This window comes from Nerophis lumbriciformis, linkage group LG23 (assembly GCF_033978685.3).
Source record: "Nerophis lumbriciformis linkage group LG23, RoL_Nlum_v2.1, whole genome shotgun sequence".
Lineage (NCBI taxonomy): Eukaryota > Metazoa > Chordata > Actinopteri > Syngnathiformes > Syngnathidae > Nerophis > Nerophis lumbriciformis.
The window spans coordinates 6,465,127-6,487,500 of record NC_084570.2 but is presented as its reverse complement, the minus strand read 5'-3'; the positions used below and the strand labels follow the sequence as shown (position 1 = coordinate 6,487,500).

General features: G+C 40.6%; 2 protein-coding genes across 3 annotated transcripts in view; one reads left to right on the top strand and one right to left on the bottom strand.

Moving 5' to 3' along the window:
- LOC133622478 (vascular endothelial growth factor C-like) overlaps positions 1-780 on the top strand; it is a 43,088-nt gene extending 42,308 nt beyond the window's left edge. For both annotated transcript variants that reach the window (XM_061985263.1, XM_061985264.1), the window contains one exon: positions 1-780. This exon is cut by the window's left edge and continues 223 nt beyond it. The gene's annotated coding sequence lies outside the window, so the exon portion shown is untranslated.
- A 254-nt stretch (positions 781-1,034) lies between these two features.
- On the bottom strand, positions 1,035-20,564 carry LOC133622481 (uncharacterized). Its single transcript, XM_061985267.2, has 10 exons — positions 20,399-20,564; positions 16,161-16,306; positions 13,154-13,235; positions 12,839-12,974; positions 11,097-11,299; positions 7,509-7,645; positions 7,278-7,419; positions 6,888-7,169; positions 2,048-6,776; positions 1,035-1,904 (listed from the first exon to the last, which is right to left on the bottom strand). Exons 1-10 carry the CDS (start codon positions 20,522-20,524, stop codon positions 1,894-1,896), a joined length of 5,994 nt encoding a protein of 1,997 aa, XP_061841251.1. The 5' UTR covers positions 20,525-20,564; the 3' UTR covers positions 1,035-1,893.
- Positions 20,565-22,374: the final 1,810 nt, after the last annotated feature.

Sequence of the window (22,374 nt, the reverse complement as noted above, 5' to 3'; positions counted from 1 at the left end):
AAACAAATGAACACTTATTGGATTACAACACACCTAACAATGCTTCCGGACACTGGGAAAATGTTTTGTCCCTTGGGAGGATGGAGTAAGATCAGTGAAAAGAGGAGGAAATGAGATATGGGTCTCACAGTGTCCATGCACGGTTTCTCGTCCTGGAGAAGTGTAAGGAGGGCATACAGGACCAATCTGCTTTCCCGGCCAGTGTCGACGCCTGCTGTAACGTGCTGGAGCAAGCACGCCCTCAACGCACTCCTTGAAATGGAAAGTGGAAGGACATAATGACAGAGCAGACTGAAGATGAAATGAGCTCAAGGCAACTATGCTGCGAGCCGTGAGATGGAAGCATTTTGACTTAGACCAGATATGACACTGCCGCATGAACATGACAGTACCAAGATTCCGTCACTTTGTAGTCTATAAACTGTCCATCTCAGTTATAATCTCATACTTAGTCACTACAAACAGGTATATCCGTTATACTCTTAATTTAAATGCTCCTAAGCAATATTACATGTAAATATCCAATTTCTCCATATTTAAAACACTGCCATTTACACGATGGAAGTATCTATAGTTGTAAAATACTGTATTTAAATGCAACTCAACTCAAGTTGTTTTAATAATTCCCCTAAACTGAATGTTTGTTGCTGCCAACACACTAAATGGTTGGGCTTAAGTCTACCACAAAACTTTAATGATGCTTGGTATGCTAGTACTTAATATTTGAAGGTATGAGATGTTTTGAAGTACTTTTTTTTCAATTAAATGATCTATTGAGAATATGTCTGGACATTGTTTATAATCATTTTAACAAAAGAATCACCCCCCATTTAGAATTTGCAATTACCGGTACACAAGACAAACTGGCATGCAGAGACACGCAGTCTGTGTGAGCCTGAGGCTACACATAGTGGTCCATTTTCCGCTTTTCATTGAAGCCTCCTAATAATAATAAACAAAAAGGGCCACAAGAAATTCACTGCGGATCCACTGTAAGTTAGCTGTAATGGAAACCTTGAGAGCATTAGTACAATGTGAAATAGGTTTTATTTTCTCTCCAAGAACAAATATAAACCAAGTTTCAACAGTCCCTTGTATAAGCAATTGAAACTCTAATATTTACAATATAGAAAATAAAATAAATACAACCCGTTTCCGGCAAACAGTTAAAACTGTGGTACTTTGTGACTGCAATGTATCTTTTCATTGATGGAAGGCAAGACAGACAAGAGGGACATTTTTCCAACTTGGTCAGGCTTGTTAAAACAAAACGACAAAAGTCAATGTGATTGTTATGAAATGACCTGATCGGTGGAGCACATCCTACAAAAACAGAGCAAACAGTCTCTTATGTTTCAGCTGAGCGGTTGAATGCACGCTGACCCCTAGTGGCCGCATCAAGATTTAAATGATCTGAGCATAAATTAAAACCGTAAAATGAAAGCCTACCACAGCAATTTAGACTCAATCTAAGCAATGCATTTATTTATATAATGTTAAACTAGTGTAACCTTGCAGTTAATGAGAAGAGTGCAAAATGGGAAAGCGTGTTTTATGGCTTACTGACAAAGAAAAGAGTATCCTTTGTGGCAGTTATGTCATTGCTGTCAAAAGTCCAGTACTGACCCAGGTGAAGCAACTGGAATCAGTGGTGTGGTTCCAGAGCAGGCACTTCAGTACAAGATGTTCTGCAAAAACTGACTGGAGTTCTGTTTTGTAGGCCTTTAAAGGGCTGGCTATTTTCCATCGTACAAAAATGTGTCACCACCTGGCAAGTCCAAGTCCTTATGAGGCTTGACGAATCACAATCCAACCACCGTTCATAGAGGTCCATGGTCAGTTCCGTCTGTGCCAGTCAGTTCTGCAGCCACTCTCTTAATCAAGTCAGATAATTCAACTATTCCCTGCAACACAAAAATTACAAATATAAAGTCTAATTGACTAAGATAGTTTGGTTTAACCGAAAATGCAGAAAACCTGCATCTGCTTTAGAAAATTGTGATAAAACATACCCAGATTGTTCATTTATAACAAACGTCACACTCACCCTCGTCATCAGAGTCGAAGCCAAAGAGGCTGGAGCAGCGTTGGAGTTTGAGATGACTCTGTAGCTCCTTTGCACTGCTGTAGGTAGTGAAGCAGTTGGCACACCGCTGTCTCTGCGGCACAGCGGTGACCCTATTCTTTACTGGCAAAGTGGTCATATCAGACGAATGGATGAACGACACACCCTGCCTTCGTTTCGGCATAGTGATAAACTTCTCGTCCAGATAGGCCGTGGGAGGTGCTCGCATATGCTTCTTTCCATACTCTGCCAAAGTGTCTATGCAAAGCGTGGACATTTCGTCCTCGGTTGGTTTTAGAAAGTGATGGTGCTTGCTTCCAGCACACTCAGGTGTTTTGTTTAAATGTTCCTGTCCACCAGCACAGCTCTTCACTGGGTCAGCCTTCACTTCAGTTTTAGACTCAGTGGCTAATTGTGTGGAAATGTTTTGGACTAAATGTGGATGTTCTCTCTGAGCAGTTTTTGTTTTACTTTCTTTCTTAAGTCCCTTGATAACTTCGTTCCTCTTAATCTGGACATCCTTTGAACTGTTGTTCTTTTTGGAGGCCGAAAGTGAATGTTGTGGTTTTTTAGCATGAACATTTGTCATGGTAGAACTGGTGCTTTCACTGGTCGCAACTAAGGGCTCTTCCTTTGACTTTCTTTTCAAATTGAGACGGGTTGTTCCATCAACTTTCTTTTCACCACCCTTCTTCCGAATAAGTTTTCCTTCTGAAGATTGTGATTTCTTTTTAATGGCAGTGTGCTTTTGGTTGCCTGATTTAGCAGTGGCTGGAGGACAATCAGCAGGACTATCTTGGCTTGAAAGTGTTTTCTCTTCGTTTCCATGGTCATCACCAGAAGTCCCGGCAATATCAACTGCAGCATCAACTTTTGGGACAACAAATGTTGATTTGGCAACTGGGATTTTCGACTCTATGCAAAGACTTGTCTTTGTTGTAAGCTTTTGCTTCTTTGCCTTGCTTGCACCTGAAGAGTCAGTGGCTTTTGAAGCACAAAGCTTCTTCAAATTATGCAGAATTAATTTGTGTGAGTTCTCAGTGGGGGATACTGAATTCTGAGCTGCCACATTTGAGTCTTTGTCTGATGACTTATTTTGTTCAACACGATTGCTCTTAGTGTCCTCACTCAAAGATTTTTTGGACACTGACTTAAGGTGCGAGATTTCTGTTGTTGTCTTACTGGCATCTTGGAAATGCTTTTCTTTAATTTCTAACTTGCTGCTAACTCCAACAAGGCAGGCTAGGGGATTCTGAGGGGTTTTGTCCTTTGGACTTTCACTGTTTTTGCCTGCAGTCTTGTTTTCATCATGTGTTGCTTTCGTTGACTTTGGTGGACGCCCTCTTTTTCTGGGGGCTATTGCATTTACACTGACTTCTTTTTTTCTGAGCCTATGTCTCAGTTTGTCCTTATGTCCAGGGAATGGTGATTTTAGGGTGTTCGCCACCATCGGGTTAGCCTTCGTTGTTCGCCATTTCCTTACCCTCAAATTGAGACGATAATTGGCTGCTGATGTGGTGCTTGCCTTGTTGGAGAGATTCTTTAAAACATTTGAATCCTTAGACTCTTTCCTCACTTTCAGCTGCTGTTTTACCACAAACACTTTAGCATTGGGAGGAGGAACATTGACATGTTTTCCCGTTGTGTTATGAGATGCATGCCCCCTTAATTTACGCGTGGCCTCTTTCAAAGTTTCTTCCGTAGTCATGGTTGCAGCATTTGGTTTATCACCATCTATTTGTTTCACCTTTGTGCTGTTAGGCTTGTTTTCCATTTGCAGGTCCACGCTTTTTATTGGCTTGGTGCGTTTGGAAGCATAGTGCTCTCTTTCGTGAAGGTTCAGTGCCCATAGACAAATAAATAGTTCAGAACAACCGGGAAAGCAGCACACTGCCTGCAGTGGACTGTGCTTTCTGGTATGGCGCCTCATTTCCATTCCGCTTTTGAATCTGGAAGTACAACCCAGATGAAGACAAGGATGCCGAGGACAGAGCCGATGTCTTTCCACATGATGCTGAAAATGTTCAAAACTCCATAAAACCCTCATACATATACTGCATTTATTGTTTGCGACTTGGAATGACAGCTCTAGAGGTTTAATGTCACCGTAGTGATGCTCCAGAGCATGGTAGAGGAGTGCAACACGTTTTTTAGAAAGATCTGTAGACCAATTGCATCCATCTGCTGGACAATGAAGTTTCTCTAAAGGCGCCTCCTTTTTCTTTTGCTTTATTTTCCTTGTGTCCTTAATTCTATTATTTTTAGAACATTCCAGATGTTTTCTCTTTTGAACTGATGGCACCAAGGAACCACAAGTGTCTGGCATATCATGGTTTCCCTTGCGCTCACCTGCTTTGTCTTTCTTGACTTGTGGTGAAGTTGGCTGCATTTCTTCAGTTTTTAAAGTTGCCTGTTTGATTTGGTCATGTTGGCTCTTTTTGTCAAGGTATCCATTTGACCTGTGGGCAGGAGATTTGCTCGCTGTGCGTGTGTCATTTTGTTTGTGTTTTTGTATAGACTGACCGTCGCCTGGTTTTGTCATTGATCGCAAACTTCTGGATTCTGATAAACGTCCTACTGGTTGGATGATCGTTTTGCTACAGACAGGAGGCTTCCTCAGTGTCCTACTACTGTGATTGCCCGATGTCCTGTTGGGACCTTTAGCTTTGGCAGAGCTCTTGGGCGCGGATAAATCTTTGGTCTCGGACACACGCTCTTGTTCAGCTTTGTTAATGGCACACTCTTTACTTCTTTTTAGCTTTTCAATATGATCAGACAGGTGCATCATTGCCAGAAGGTCATCTTTGAACATAGTTCCACAAAACATACACTCATCCTTACGGAAATGGAACATTGCGTGAACAACTACACGTCTACCCTTGAAAACCTTCTGGCAAAATGTACAGCAGTACTCCAAGCCGGATTCCTCCGATTCCACTTCTTCAAAGTCCTCATCATCACCACCATCATCATCTTCAACAGTGACTGAGCTTTTCTCTTCTTTACATTGCATAGATGCAGAGGGTGCTGGTTCTGGCACAGTTCGACTGGAGGTATTGGGGACATTGTGTTTATTTTGAAGCACTGACATTGATACCTCGATGGGAGCTGCTGTTGTCTTTTTATGATTCTCTGTGTCTTGAAGAGGTGTAACAAGGGGAAACTGGGTGTCCATCTCTGTTCCTAAGGTAGATATGTCATTTAGATTGTTAGAATGCGTGTGAATTGCATCCCTCTGAACATCTTCGGCCTCAATACATTTTTGGCCATTTTCAGAATGTGGATGAAGTGACTTTAACTGTTGTTCCCCATCTATGCTTACAAGAGCTTCTCCACCTCCAGTGCTTGGAACACTGATTCTACTGGAAACCGGTAAGATCTGTTCAGTTCCTTTAACCGGACTGCTTTGTGGATTAAATGTCTGAGAAAGCTCAGTGTAAGCTTGGGTTGGCTGCTGAGTAGCTTTGTCTTTTGCTGGGCTTTGTGAAGCAAAAGTCACCTTCATCTCAACAGAAGGTTCTTCATACAGTTCTTGGGATGTAGCCATGGTGTGTGGGATTGTATCTGTGCTTTGAGAGGGAGTAGTAGTACATAAAAATATTGATTCTGTTATTTCGACAGATTTCTGAGAAGGAACCACTTCTTTATTTTCCCTATTTTCTGTGAACTCTTTTGCTGACAATTTGTTTTGTGATGTTAGGGGTTCCAAACTTGTGACACCCCTTGTATCAGCATTATCTTCTTCACAAAGCCCTCTCTGTGGTTCTTTCGGCGGACTACCATGCGCAGAGGAGCGTGTAATTGTTGATACGGATCCATGAATATTTGACCCATTACCTTTTCCTTTTTGCCCCTGTGCATAACAGTGTAACTGTTGCACAAACATAGCTAAATCCCTTGCTCTGAGGATGACCTCTTTGCCATGCAACACTTTCCCTGGTTGTGACGTGTCAGGTATCTTTACTGTAGGTTTATAATAAAGCATCTGAGGGTAGCCTTTCTGTCTATTGCAAGTATCTTCATTGAAGGTTCCCATCAGCTCATTGTCTGGTAGGGAAAGCTCCAGAATTACTTGTGGAGCAGAAGATGGTTTAACTGAGTCTGGATGTAATTCCCGCTGATGCGTGATACAAGAGTTTACAGAAACTTTGGGTTTTGAATTATTTTTGAGCTGACCAGATTCAGGTTTTCTTAAAGCAGATGACTGGTTTTGTTTTTTACGCTTTGACTCTTGCAAAGTAGCAGAGTCTTCCAGTAACCATTTGGGTTTTTGAATGATCCGTTTTGGGGGATTTTTGTCAGATAGTCGGGTAGCTCGTCTTAGTTGACCATTGGCGACGTCAGGTATGCTGTCCAGCTGCCAAAATGAACGTCTCAAAGGTTGAGATGATGTTCTCTTGGTATATTGTGGGCCGTGGTTACCCTTCTTTTTCACAGCGCTGTCATCAGTCAATCGGCCAAACTTTAGTCTTTTGGATGCCTCTTCGGTGCTACCTTCTTTATGGTTGCGTTTATTTGTTGTTTTGTCATCTCGCTCTCCTATTATGGTGCTGGAAAACTCTTTGGAACAATAGTTTGTGATCCATTTTTCCTCCACAATTTCTTCTAGGGCAGCATCAACCACCTTCTTACTCATCAGCTTTAAACAATTGGTCCGCAAAGTAATGAGGTTCCAAAACTCAGGGTCAAAGTAAAGGTCCTTCTTCAAGACCTGTGTGAAAAACAAACACATATTGACCTTTATTGTTGTACTAGAATGTGGAGATGGCAATAGTAAAGGTTTAAATCAAATTTGCAAGTTTTATATATCTAACAGATCTACCTGAAGGGTTTCAAAGCGGATCTGATTACTGACAGGGCTGTGCTCAACAGGGTACTCCTGGTCTGGAAGCATATAGTGCAAATACACCATTTTGTAAGCCTCCAGGCTACGCTCCATAAAGAAGACGAGGAGCGCACATGCCCGACAAACTTCAAGATCGTTGTGAAGCAGGCCAGCAATTGTTTTATAGATCAGAGACTTGGTGACGGCATCACACGGTAGGCAAGACTTCAAAGCATTTGCACAAAGTTCCACACAAAACTGGAGGCCATCTTCGCCCAGCTAGCAAGACAAACACAAAGGACTGTAAAACATTCAAGTACATCAAAAGATCTCAACTTTTTTGATCTTGATAAAATGACGATACAGTTTGATCTGCTCCATTCTCACCTCTTGCAGTACAACTCTGATGAAGGGGAAGATTGAGTTGACATTGGTGGCGCAAAGCATGAGCTGACGGCTTTCTTCAAACAAAGCTTGCTTGGAAGTATTCAGTAGAGTGTGGAGTTTGCTCCACACAAAAACGAGCTCACTGCACAGGGACAAAAGTGGTTGACTTGAAAATAATGCTTCATGTGAATACAATTTTAATAGAAAGGAAGCTATTTCAAAAGTTCCCACCACATATAGTACAAGTCTCCCCGGCAGAGCTTTTGAGAGAGAAACATCTGGCACAGTGCGAGCAGCAGCTCATTTGATTCCTCATACTCCAAATTACAGATGATGTGCACTGCATCTTTACTGCTGAGGTCAGCCAGCTGAAAGAAAGATAATTCAACTTAGAACCAGTACAACCGATATGGTATCGATATTTGGCCTACAATTGACATTTTGATTATACCGCGATAATGTATGTGGATGGCACAATGTCGCAATGACCAGCAAAACTGAGAGGCTGCAAAAAGCCTATCTAATAAGTAAACAATACACTTTGCAGACTAGCTAACAAGATGAGCTGGTGAAAAAGACCAGTGCAACATCAATGGTTTTGAGTGTGTTTGCCAACAATTTTGGCAAAGAGTGGTTGTATGACCAATTTTTTCACCACCTCAAAACGAAATCCCTGAATACGAGAAATGTTGTATCATTTAAGCAAAAATAACACTTACTGCCTTCTGAACTTTGTATTGTTTATGCCATGGCACTATTGGTAATAAACTTTTAAACCAGAAATGTTTTCTTTGGTAGACATACAGGTTTGTACAGCACACAATTTATGTTTTTATTTGAAGTACATGCATACTACACTTGAATTGTCTTTTTTCAAATTTGCCATACCTCCTACTTACAGGAGTATCGTTTATCAACGAAACTCCAGTTTTTACAGTTCTCTTGTATCTTGGGGGTCGTATCAGAATTAATGACAAAAACTAGCTGCTTGTATCAATCAATCAAAGTTTATTTATATAGCCCTAAATCACAAGTGTCTCAAAGGGCTGCACAAGCCACAACGACATCCTCGGCTCAGATCCCACACCAGGGCAAGGAAAAACTCAACCCAGTGGGCTACAATAAGAAACCTTGTAGTGCCTTTTGAAATAGTTTGTACTAATGGACAAAATCCCCAAACTTAAAACTTTTTACTTTCTGACTCTCGTGTAGTCAAACCTTGTTTATTTTGGTAATCTGGATCAGACAATTACCATATTGTACAAACACAGACAATGTTTCCCATAATCCATAGTATTGAATCTAAAATCTCCGATACAAGTGCTTTGTTACAGTCTTTTGGCATGTTTACTTGCGCAAAGCTGGATAGCGAGTTAACAGCTAAATGTCCTAAATTAAGCAAACAAGGTTGGTCTTTTCTTCCATTTTAGTCCATTCATTTATAAAAAAGTAAACATGGTAGACTATAGGCTACTAGAAGCTGCACAACAACTAAGCACAACAGCACACAAGCTCGACAGATATACATAATGTGTCCTTAATTGAACAAGTTTGCAGTCTAAAACACGACTTTTGTCAATAAAAACAAGTATCAAACAATTAGAGTTGCGTATTACTAACGGATGAAGTCTCCAAGGCAGAAGCCTATTAGAAAATATCCAGTAACAAATATATCATTCAATATAGTGCTACTTAAACGTAATTTAACATTGTGGCCACTAGGTGTCGCCAAAACAATTGCCACTCCACTTCAGCATTAAGACAGTGTAAGTCTTTTCGAGAAGTTAGTAACAAACCTACCATTGTTCTTCACTTGATCAAGCCTTTTCTACCATTCCACACTATAAAAGTGTGTATAATTTGTGCTGATATCGTATCAGATCAATATCGGTGTCAGTCAATACTCAAGGCTACAATATAGGTATTGTATCAGAAGAGAAACAGTTCTATTGGGACACTCCTAATGTGAATCAATTTAATCTGTCCCATCCATCCATCCATCCATCCATTTTCTACCGCTTATTCCCTTTGGGGTCGCTGGAGCCTATCTCAGCTACAATCGGGCGGAAGGCGGGGTACACCCTGGACAAGTCGCCACCTCATCGCAGGGCCAACACAGATAGACAGACAACATTCACACTCACATTCACACACTAGGGCCAATCAACCTATCCCCAGGTGCATGTCTTTGGAGGTGGGAGGAAGCGATGTCTGTTCCAGACATTCAAAAATTTAAACAAAAATTTAAAAAAATTATGGAATAAATGTAGTTTTACGTGGAGAAAAGGCAAAAAACAAGTGACAAAAGAAATAAATCAGTTAAAAATAAGTATTACTTTTCCCTTTATTGAAGGGTTGATTAAGACGGTGAGGCGCAGAAGAGGAAAAAGGGAGAGTAGATAGATAGATAGATACATTAGATAGTACTTTATTGATTGTTTGGAGGGGGTTTTTCTGATAGTTTTTCTTTAGGTATCAAGAACTTCACTCCCTTTGCAACATTAGCTTCCTTTTAGAGATGTCCGATAATGGCTTTTTTGCCGATATCCGATATTGTCCAACTCTTAATTACCGATTCCGATATCAACCGATACCGATATATACAGTCGTGGAATTAACACATTATTATGCCTAATTTTGTTGTGATGCCCCGCTGGATGCATTAAACAATGTAACAAGGTTTTCCAAAATAAATCAACTCAAGTTATGGAAAAAAAATGCCAACATGGCGCTGCCATATTTATTATTGAAGTCACAAAGTGCATTATTTTTTTAACATGCCTCAAAAAAGCAGCTTGGAATTTGGGACATGCGGGACATGCATGGTGGGGGTAGGGGTTAGCGGGGGGTGTATGTTGTAGCGTCCTGGAAGAGTTAGTGCTGCAAGGGGTTCTGAGTATTTGTTCTGTGTGTTTATGTTGTGTTACCGTGCGGATGTTCTCCTGAAATGTGTTTGTCATTCTTGTTTGGTGTGGGTTCACAGTGTGGCGCATATTTGTAACAGTGTTAAAGTTGTTTATACGGCCACCCTCAGTGTGACCTGTATGGCTGTTGACCAAGAATGCTTTGCATTCACTTGTGTGTGTGAAAAGCCATAGATATTATTTGACTGGGCCGGCACAAAGGCAGTGCCTTTAAGGTTTATTGGCGCTCTGTACTTCTCCCTACACAGCGGCGTTTTAAAAAGTCATAAATTTTACTTTTTGAAATCGATACCGATAATTTTGAAACAGATACCGATCATTTCCAATATCACATTTTAAAGCACTTATCGGCCGATAATATCGGCAGTCCGATATTATCGGACATCTCTACTTCCTTTCATTTTTTTCTATCCTCACCAGGATGGAAATCATTTTGTGGACTTTTCGCCAGTCAATCCTTGCGAGACCAGCCACAAGCTAAGAGTTCTTTATTGAATTTAATAGTGTTTCTTACAGTATTTATCAAAGTGCTACTAGCACTTGCAACTTTCTTTGGCCCCATGGTGGCTTATTTTGCAGTCATACTCATGAAAACAGAACAGAGGCCGAATCACCAATGCATGTGATTTTTTTTGTGGGTACACAATTCTGCACAATGATACACAGAATGCGATATTGTATCTGAATTTCCTTGTATTACAATTAGGTTGTAGAATAACAATTTTGCAAAGAAAATTCTTAAAACTACATCTTTTTCCCCTCAAACATTTTGGCTTTCCTCCGGGCCTATGTCATATCTAAATATGAAGATAAGGCCAACATTGCTTATTTGTGGTAAGAACTAACACAATACAAACTATGCACACCACAGATTGACAACATTTTTTGCACCCACCTCTTCACGCAGTCGATCGTGCTGCGATGACTTGTAAAGCCATGTGAGGTAGACCTTAAGGAAGAACGAGTGTTGCCCTGTTGTCGGATGTCGAATACAATACTTAGCCAGGGCTAAAGCCTCTGTGACCCGTTCACAGGATAAAAGGTAGCGCACTCGTAGCTCAAAGAACACCGGGAGCTCAGAGCTGAGGCACGCATCCACTGAGGAAAAGCAAAATCACAAGAGAGGAATGGGCTTTCTGGTGTACTGTACATACTCCAAGCAAAATTTCTGTGACTTTGAATCATTAAAGTTTAAAAAGGCACATTAATTAATTTTTTTACACCAGGGACATCTAACAGGCAATAAAGAATGTACCGTATTTTCCGCACCATTAGCCGCACCTAAAAACCACAAATTTACTCAAAAGCTGACAGTGCGGTTTTTAACCCGGTGCGCTTTATATATGGATAAATATTAAGATTCATTTTCATAAAGTTTCGATCTCGCAAACTACAGTAAACAGCCGCCATCTTTTTTCCCGGTAGAACAGGAAGCGCTTCTTCTTCTACGCAAGCAACCGCCAAGGTAAGCACCCGCCCCCATAGAACAGGAAGCGCTTCTTCTTCTACTGTAAGCAACCACCCGCCCCCGGAAGAAGAAGCGCGCGGATTTTCGTTTCATTTCCTTTGTGTGTTTACATCTGTAAAGACCAGACCACAAAATGGCTCCTACTAAGCGACACGCGTATAACGCAGAATTTAAACTTAAGGCAATAAGTCATGCCGAAGAACACGGAAATAGAGCAGCAGCAAGAGAATATAACATAAATGAATCAATGGTGCGTAGGTGGAGGAAGCAAGAAGATGACCTGCGCCAGGTAAAGGAGACAAAACAGAGTTTCCGAGGGAACAAAGCAAGATGGCTACTGTTGGAGGACAAACTCGAACAGTGGGTTGTTGAGCAGAGAGCAGCAAGCAGAAGTGTCAGCACCATCACTATTCGAATGAAGGCAACAACGCTAGCAAGCGAACTTCACCTGGATGATTCTAAAGGTGGTGCTTCTTGGTGTTTCCGGTTCATGAAAAGACGCAATCTTTCCATCCACACACGGACCACTATTTCACAGCAACTGCTGGACAACAGTGACACTGACTCCGATGACTTCGACGAGACGGAACCGGCCATTTTGGATCCCACATTTGCCCAACTTTTCAATTCGGACACCGAAGACGAAGAATTCGAAGGATTTACGAATGAAGAATAACTTCAGAAGGTGAGCGCTATGTTTATTTTGTGTGTTGTGACATTAACGTTCGAGCAACATTATGTTGCTATTGCTCTGCACTATTTTGAATTTTACTATGTTTGTGATTGCACATTTGCGTACATTTTGGGACAGAGTTGTTAGAACGCTGGTTTTTAATATATTATTAAAGTTTGACTGACCTATCTGACTGTTTTTTTGACATTCCCTTTAGCGCAGCGTAGGCGCGGCTTATAGTCCGGGGCGGCTTATAGGTGGACAAAGTTTTGAAATATGCCATTCATTGAAGGTGCGGCTAATAACCCGGGGCGGCTTATAGTGCGTAAAATATGGTCGATGAAGCAAAGTGAGATGCAAAGCCACCACACTGCAGGCTGATAAAAAGGAAAACAGCTTTTGTAGTGCATTTTGTACAAAGGTAGATGGGGAAAATAAAAATGTGATCATTTATACTTATTTACGATGGTTGGATACAGTAATAAATATCACCCACCTTCATCCTGTGGTAAGTTGGAGTCACTGAGTATTGCCTGCAAGGTTGTACTGGCCCAAGCGCCACCAGCCTGAACCAAACGGTCCACCTGAAGTAAGTGAGCATTCTGATACCTTGCGAGGGACAAATGACATTCCTGAAAGAACCCCAAAACAATGTCAGGGATATACAGTTTATCAACTCAATTTGAATAAAAAACAACAAATGCAAGAAATACACTGTCATATGCTTTTTAAACACAAGATACTTCAATCCTTTTATGTAATGCATTTTACTGATCTCGTGCACAAATCCACATCATTATTTTCTATTCACCTGGAATGTACTACGGAAGCATTTCAGTGGCTCTTGGGGGAAGTCTTTTTCATCAAAGAAAAGCAGCAACTCAAACACACTCCTGTGAGGAGAAAAACATTTATTAAATGTGATAAAGCTCATGATTTTGGATTATTTTGGATTTGCTATGGTCAATTGGAGTCAAAGAGGTCAATCTAGGTTTTTGCTGCCTAGTGTAATTATCTATGAGTGAGATCAGCCAGTACCAATACTGATACCAATCACTGCAAATATTAAAAATGTATTTATGGTGAATGCTATTGACAGTTTAACAATATTGACACAATATCTAAATTAGTTCCAAATGTTTGCTTATTATCAGGCATGTGAGCACCCTTTGAGAAACAAAAGAGGAAAACAGATGAAAAAAGAGAAACATTTCTATTGGCACCAAATGTGGCCACGCAAGCCCTGTAAGACAATTTTGAAAATCAAGACAAAATTTCCTGCAATTGGGTACATTTTTATACTGTATTTTATCTTTACATTTTTCTCATCTACCAAACTCTTTTGGTTGTCTCTTTGACACTTACATGTCCCATGTAATGTACCACAGATTGTGTTTTTAATAGATAATTGACTAAGATTATTATCACTGAAAATGTCATGTAAAATTCTGTAACATGCATGCAAAGCACTCAGAAAACGTTTCCCATTTGGCAAGTCTATCCTATAACCACGCGTCCCTCGGGTAATATATTTTCGGTGACCTGTGTTTACATCCATCACATCAAAAACATACCTTCTCGTTGGTTACTAATAAATGCTCTAGAAGAGGCCTATTCAATTGGCAGCCTGCAGGCCACATCCGGCCCGCCAAAGCTTTTCATTTGGCCCGCCAAACATCACCCAAATAGGCTTGATGAAACCATTAAAATTAGGGTTCATCATGTATGCGGTACTCCCGCCACCCCGCAGAGGGCAACAGCGATGCAAATGTGTCACAATGAAGCAGCAGTTGGGTGAGTAGAAAAAGACTCCTCATTAAACCATGGGGAAAAAAATCACTGAAAATGAATTGCAAAAATCAGACTTTAAACTACAACTGGACATCAAAATATGAACGTTCTACTCTCAGGAGGTGCTCTAGTCTTTGTTTTCTGGCGGACCTTTTAAGAGACGGGACACACTGTTCCAGACAAGCAGCAACAACGGTACCGTAGAAATCCACACGTGTAAGCTTCATCACACAACTAGGTCAAACATTTGTAAGTAGATATTGTGCATAAAGGTAATTAGTTTGTTTTGTATGGAAATTGCTGACTTTGTGATGTATTTTGTATTCATGGTCGTGTTATTTGTCTGAGAGTAATGATCAAACCTAGTTTAATACATGTAGCGCTACATTTGACCAGTAGGGGGCGACAACGCTAATTGTGATAAGTAACATACAGTGTGTGCCATGTTAAGTGTGTGAATGTTGTGTAATTTCTATATGTGCAAACATTTGTAGTATATTGTGTGAATATATTAACACTAAACATATTTTATTTGTGTAAAATACACAATGGACATTATACCTGTGTATTGCGTTTGTAGTGCTTTAAGTACATTATGCTTGTGTAAGGTACTTTTTTGAAACCTTTATTTTGTTAGTGCAGACAGACTAAATTGGCGACTTAAGGCTTAAAAAAAAAAAATAGAGCGCGAGAGTGCCTCGCAAGTTGCAACTGCTGTTTGCATATTGTTTTTACATCCATGAATGATGTGGTTCACAACAACACACGCAGCTAAGTTGTGCTGTGGGTGTATGAAATTATTTTTCTAGCTTTAGCTTCGTAGTTTAGTCGCTGTTTCAAGTGGCCATCTCCACATTGTTTAGATCAAGACGGGGCAGTTGAGTGTATCGGTGATGGATGAGAGGTATCAGAGTATTGTTATTTTTCCAAAGAAATGTTCCTTCTCCTCACAATGACAGCATTTTACTCACATTTATGTAAATTTTCCTGATATTATGAGTTTAACAACGGATTCCGTTTTATGTGACTCCGTCCGCGGTTACGTAAATGCGGAAATCACATGCCTTAATTCTTTTGAGTTTAGTGATTATTGATTAGACATTATCACTGTGTCAAATAAAAAGTAGCCACCATGGTGACAAACTAAACTTCAAGTAGACATGCTCTTTTTTCACTCATTCACTCCTCATCCGTTAACCCTCAGCCCATTACCGTAAACATTTTTCCTTCGATTATTATACTTTCATGATCGTGAAAAGCTCTATGGAGATGATGATTTAATTTTCCAGCATGATCTGGGCCCTGCCCACAGTGCCAAAACCACCAGTAACTGGTGTACTGACCATGGCATTACTGTCCTCGATTGGCCTGCCAACTCCCCTGACCTGAACCCCATAGAGAATTTGTGGGGTATTGTGAAGAAGAAGCTGAAAGACACAAGACCTAATAATGCAAATGAGCTAATGGCCGCTATTAAAGCATCCTGGGCATCCATAACACCTCAGCAATGCCACAGGCTGATTGCCTCCATGCCACGCCGCATTGATGCAGTAATCCGTGCAAAAGGATTCCCAACCAAGTACTGAGTGCATTAATTGACATTTTCAAATGTTTGGTTTTGTTTTGCTATTATAAATCTTTTTTTTTACTTGGTCTGAGGAAATATTCTAATTTTTTAAGATAGGATTTTTGAGTTTTCTTAAGCTCTATGCCATAATTAGCAATATTAAAATAATAAAAGGCTTGCAATATTTCAGTTGATGTGTAATGAATCCAGAATGTATGACATTTTCATTTTTTTAGTTGCATTACAGAAAATAAAGGACTTTATCACAATATTCTAATTTTCTGAGACAGTCCTGTAAGTCACCGTTCACATACTTTTTCACAAATCGATCAATTGGCTCATCTCTATGTCTAACACGTTGGGAAGTCGAAGCAGTATTGGAGCAATGGAATACCGAACGAGTTGACCAAAGTTGACATGTAAAGAAAGGCGCCTGGTTTGAGGATGACCATGTACTTACAAGGCCAAACTACTGAGTGTGCGAAGCACGTGATCGCAGCTTGATGTGAAGGAGCATGAGGCCCGAGCGAAGTGGCACAGAGCCTTCTCAAGGATCCTGAGCCGAGGGAGTGGCATCTGCCAGCGAGAGACATTCTCTTCCACCAGCTGCATGGAGATAGAGCAAAACAAAAAGGGTGTTGAGAAATACCACAACAGTAGATGGGTGTCTGCTTATAAAATATGTGCTTTGTGAGGTCAACATATCATTGAGCTTAGGGCTGGGTGATATATCGAATATACTCGACATATCGTGGGTTTGTCTCTGTGCGATGTAGAAAAATATTATTTTGTGAGTATTCGAGTATACGTTCTCACGCAATTGCTTTTAGCGGCGGGCATTACACTACAAGCTTTTCTCACTCTTTCTTGTCTCTCCTTCTCACAGAGAGATAAAACAAGCGCACCTTGTTACATACGTCACAAACTGTCGCACGTGCAACGTCATACGCCCTCGCCGAGCAGAGAAGTAGCAGCATGGGTAAAGTTAGCCGTGGCAGGTGGTGCAAGCGAAGCGGTGCGAGTGGTAATATGAGAGAGAGAAGGTGCGAATCTGGTAACAAATAGAGGAAGAATAATTAATTCCCAAGAAAAACAGCAGTCCATCGTCTGGCGGTGGTTTGGCTTCAAGCAGGAAGATGTTAAACAGACAACCGTAATATGTCAAGTATGCGGCAAAAGCGTTGCTACACAAAGTAGCAGCACTACTAATTTATACTATCATTCGAAAAGTCACCTGCTAGAGAATAAGGAGTGCTTGAAACTCCGCAAGTCAACATCTCGGGTCGGTGCCACACCTAACAAAATGCCGAAGCAACCAGCACTGACCCAATTGAGCCTGGGGTCTTCCATTTCCAGATCAACACCGTATGAAAAAAATAGTCAACAACATAAGGAGATAACGTCCGCAGGAACCTACCACACAGCGAAGGCCATACACTATTTGATTTCCTATTATGCAGCTAATTTTTATTTGACAGTTTTTGAAATATCTTGTGTGACATCATGCACAAAAGTGCACTTTATTTGTTTTAAAATATTGTAGTGGCGTTCTGTACAAAAAGTGCACTTTAATTTAGTGTTGTTTTGATATATCATCTTAGTGACATCATGCACAAAAAGCTTGTTTTAAAATGTCTGACAATCTTGCACTCTGTTTTGAAATGACATGAATGTTTGTGCCACTGCTTAATAACTGTTTAATAAACACCGTTTTGGTAAATTGACTTAGTTGTGATTTCCCTCTCTGCATGAAAGTTTAAAATGAGCATGTATTAATGCAGTATGAACAAGAATGTTTTAATGTAGACACATAGAATCATCATACTGCTGTGATTATATGCATCAAGTATTAATTCAAGGCTAAGGCAAAATATCGAGATATATATCGTGTATCGTGACATAGCCTAAAAATATTGAGATATTAATTAGTGGACATATCGCCCAGCCATAATTGAGCTTTCATTTTTTAAATTATCATTCTAAAAGGGACAAGCGGCTGCTACACAAAATGGCAAGAAAGCACAGATGTCAACTGGAGTTTGATTGATTGATTGATTGATTGATTGAGAGTTTTATTAGTAGGTTGCACAGTGAAGTACATATTCCGTACAATTGACCACTAAACGGTAACACCCGAATAAGTTTTTCAACTTGTTTAAGTCGGGGTCCATGATACAGATATATACTATCAGCATAATACAGTCATCACACAAGATAATCATCAGAGTATATACATTGAATTATTTACATTATTTACAATCCGGGGTGTGGGATGTGGAGGGGGGAGGGTGGGTTAGGTTTGGTTGTTATCAACACTTCAGTCATCAACAATTGCATCATCAGAGAAATGGACATTGAAACCTCGTAGGACTGACTTGGTAGGATATGTACAGCAAGTAGTGGACATAGAGAGATCAGAAAGCATAAGAAAAAGTATCTACATTTGATTATTTACATTTGATTATTAACAATTAACATTCCGGGAAGGGTGTTAGTTTAGGGTTGAAGTTGCCTGGAGGTGTTCTTTTAGTGCGGTTTTGAAGGAGGATCGAGATGCCCTTTCTTTTACACCTGTTGGGAGTGCATTCCACATTGATGTGGTATAGAAGGAGAATGAGTTAAGACCTTTGTTAGATCGGAATCTGGGTTTAACGTGGTTAGTGGAGCTCCCCCTGGTGTTGTGGTTATGGCAGTCATTTACTTTAAGGAAGTAGTTTGACATGTACTTCGATATCAGGGAGGTGTAGCGGATTTTATAGACTAGGTTCAGTGCAAGTTGTTTTACTCTGTCCTCCACCCTGAGCCAGCCCACTTTGGAGAAGTGGGTAGGAGTGAGGTGTGATCTGGGGTGGAGGTCTAGAAGTAACCTGACTAGCTTGTGCTGGGATGTTTGGAGTCTAGATTTGAGGGTTTTGGAGGTGCTGGGGTACCAGGAGGTGCATGCGTAATCGAAAAAGAGTTGAATGAGAGTTCCCGCTTGAATCTTCATGGTGCTTTTGTTGACCAGAGAGGAGATTCTATAGAGAAATCTCGTTCGTTGGTTGACCTTTTTGATTACCTTGGTTGCCATTTTATCACAGGAAAGATTAGCCTCTAGAATGGAACCTAGGTAAGTGACCTCATCTTTCCTGGTGATAACAATGTCATCCACTTTTATAGTGAAGTCACTGACTTTCTTGATTATATTACACCTACACTGGCTCACCTGCACTGGCTTCCTGTGCACTTAAGATGTGACTAAGGTTTTACTACTTACGTATAAAATACTACACGGTCTAGCTCCAGCCTATCTTGCCGATTGTATTGTACCATATGTCCCGGCAAGAAATCTGCGTTCAAAGAACTCCGGCTTATTAGTGATTCCCAGAGCCCAAAAAAAATCTGCGGGCTATAGAGCGTTTTCTATTCGGGCTCCAGTACTATGGAAAGCCCTCCCGGTAACAGTTAGAGATGCTACCTCAGTAGAAGCATTTAAGTCCCATCTTAAAACTCATTTGTATACTATAGCCTTTAAATAGCCCCCCTTTTTTAGACCAGTTGATCTGCCGTTTCTTTTCTTTTCTCCTCTGCTCCCACCTCTCCCTTGTGGAGGGGGAGACACACAGGTCCGGTGACCATGGATGAAGTGCTGGCTGTACAGAGTCGGGACCCGGGGTGGACCGCTCGCCTGTGTATCGGTTGGGAACATCTCTGAGTTGCTGACCCGTCTCCGCTCGGGATGGTCTCCTGCTGGCCCCACTATGGACTGGACTCTCACTATTATGTTGGATCTACTATGGACTGGACTCTCACAATATTATGTCAGACCCACTCGACATCCATTGCATTCGGTCTCCCCTAGACGGGAGGGGGTTACCCACATATGCCGTCCTCTCCAAGGTTTCTCATAGTCATTCACATCGACGTCCCACTGGGGTGAGTTTTTCCTTGCCCCTATGTGGGCTCTGTACCGAGGATGTCGTTGTGGCTTGTGCAGCCCTTTGAGACACTTGTGATTTAGGACTATATAAAGAAACATTGATTGATTGATCGATTGATTTCTTAAGGTTGATGTGGGACCCAAACAGGAAGTTGATCGAACTTTTTATTATGCAGCAAGGTAAGAGTTCAACAGTCATTACACTTCTCCCTTTGTAGTCAATACATAGATGGAAAATGTAAATATGATTAAAGCCATTATTGCGAGGGTAATGGATCAATGAATCAATGACTTGGCCAGATTTCAAAGTTTGACTAAGATGACTATTTTTTTTTTTTGTGATAATGTTAATTACTAATTCATAATCAACCAGCACTTTGACACATTGCAGTTTAATTGTCACCTAATTAAACCCGCAAACACAGTCCAAACGCAAAAAGAGTGTCAATTACCGAGCAAGATAAACATCAAGTCTTACGAAGTTTGCTGGTAAATTCGTGCTAGCTTGCTAAGGCGAGCAGCAGTATTAGCACGCTAGCTGTTTTAAAGCAGCCATTACCAGGATAGTCCTTAACATGTATTTGGAATTAAGCGAGTTAACACGCACTCCTTTTTGAAGTTATATTATTTTATAAACGTGCTAAATACTCATTCCGCAGCAGCGAATGCTAACAAACATAGCGGTTGAAGCTAGCCTTCCAGTTCTGGGGGAGGGGAGGAAGCTAGCATTATGGCTAACACCATCGACAACACGAAGAACGTCGTCTCCGGCGCCCTACCTCACAATAGTCGAGGCAGAATCTTTTGCTGTTCCCCCGCAGCTCATCACTTGAGTAATGACATATTAATGTCTGCAACTGTTTCTCTAAGCCCTCCGCCTCAACCACACTGCCCTCCTCCGCCATACTGGCTGCCTCGCCTCCCTCGTAGCAGCCAGCCACACAACAAACACACACATGCATTAAGGCACTGCAACGGAAACCGTCGCGCTTCATTCTGACAGCGGCGTGCGCCGCATGTCGGTTCAGCGAGGCGGATACACGGGATTTCTACACATGCCGCTGAGCGGTAACCATACTGTAGCAAATCGAGCGCTCCTGCAATTGACCTGTAAACAGTTTTGGAAGATTGGTTCTTACCAATCATTTTAAAATGATATAATTATGAAATATCAAGGTATACTGAACATTCTGAGAACCACTTTTTGCATCAGTTTTAAGTTTTATTTCATTCTGTATATAGGAGTGGCTGAATTTACCAAAATATAGGTATTATTGAGGTGGTTCCGCTTCTTTTTTATTTTTTTTATTATTTTATTTTTTTCTTCTTTTTTTTTTGACATCCAGCATCAGACATTCCTATCATTACATCATATTCACATGCATCATATATCTGTTGTCTGCCCTAAATGTCAAAAATATTTGTTGTTTATATCCCAACCATACCACCCCCCCCCCAAAAGAAAGAAACAGCAAAAAAACAAAAAAAGGAATATCTACAAATACATAAATTAAATAAACAAAAAAGAAATAATAATACATTAATAACAATAATAATAATCAGAAATAAAATAAACATATATATATATATATATATATACATACTAGGGCTGTCCGATAATGGCTTTTTGCCAATATCCGATATTTTAAGTTAAAGTTAAAGTACCAATGATTGTCACACACACACTAGGTGTGGTGAAATTTGTCCTCTGCATTTGACCCATCCCCTTGTTCACGCCCTGGAAGGTGAGGGGAGCAGTGGGCAGCAGCGGTGCCGCGCCCGGGAATAATTTTTGGTGATTTAACCCCCAATTACAACCCTTGATGCTGAGTGCCAAGCAGGGAGGTAATGGGTCCCATTTTTATAGTCTTTGGTATGACTCGGCCGGGGTTTGGACTCACAACCTACAGATCTCAGGGCGGACACTCTAACCACTAGGCCACTGAGTAGTAATAAAATATAGGTATTATTGAGGTGGTTCCGCTTCTTTTTTATTTTTTTTTATTTTATTTTTTTTTGACATCCAGCATCAGACATTCCTATCATTACATCATATTCACATACATCATATATCTGTTGTCTGCCCTAAATGTCAAAATATTTGTTGTTTATATCCCAACCATACCACCCCCCCCAAAAGAAAGAAACAGCAAAATAATAAATAGTAATATCTACAAATACATCAATTAAATAAACAAAAAATAAATAATAATGCATTATTAACAATAATAATAATCAGAAATAAAATAAAATATAAACAGATATATATATAACCCTAACCCTAACCCTAACCCTAACCCTCTAACCCTAACCCTAACCCTAATATATATATATATATATATATATATATATATACTAGGGATGTCCGATAATGGCTTTTTGCCAATATCCGATATTTAAGTTAAAGTTAAAGTACCAATGATTGTCACACACACACTAGGTGTGGTGAAATTTTTCCTCTGCATTTGACCCATCCCCTTGTTCACCCCCTGGAAGGTGAGGGGAGCAGTGGGCAGCAGCGGTGCCGTGCCCGGAAATCATTTTTGGTGATTTGACCCCCAATTCCAACCCTTGATGCTGAGTGCCAAGCAGGGAGGTAATGGGTCCCATTTTTCTAGTCTTTGGTATGACTCGGCCGGGGTTTGAACTCACAACCTACCGATCTCAGGGCGGACACGCTAACCACTAGGCCACTGAGTAGGTATTTCGATATTGTCCAACTCTTAATTACCGATACCGATATCAACCGATACCA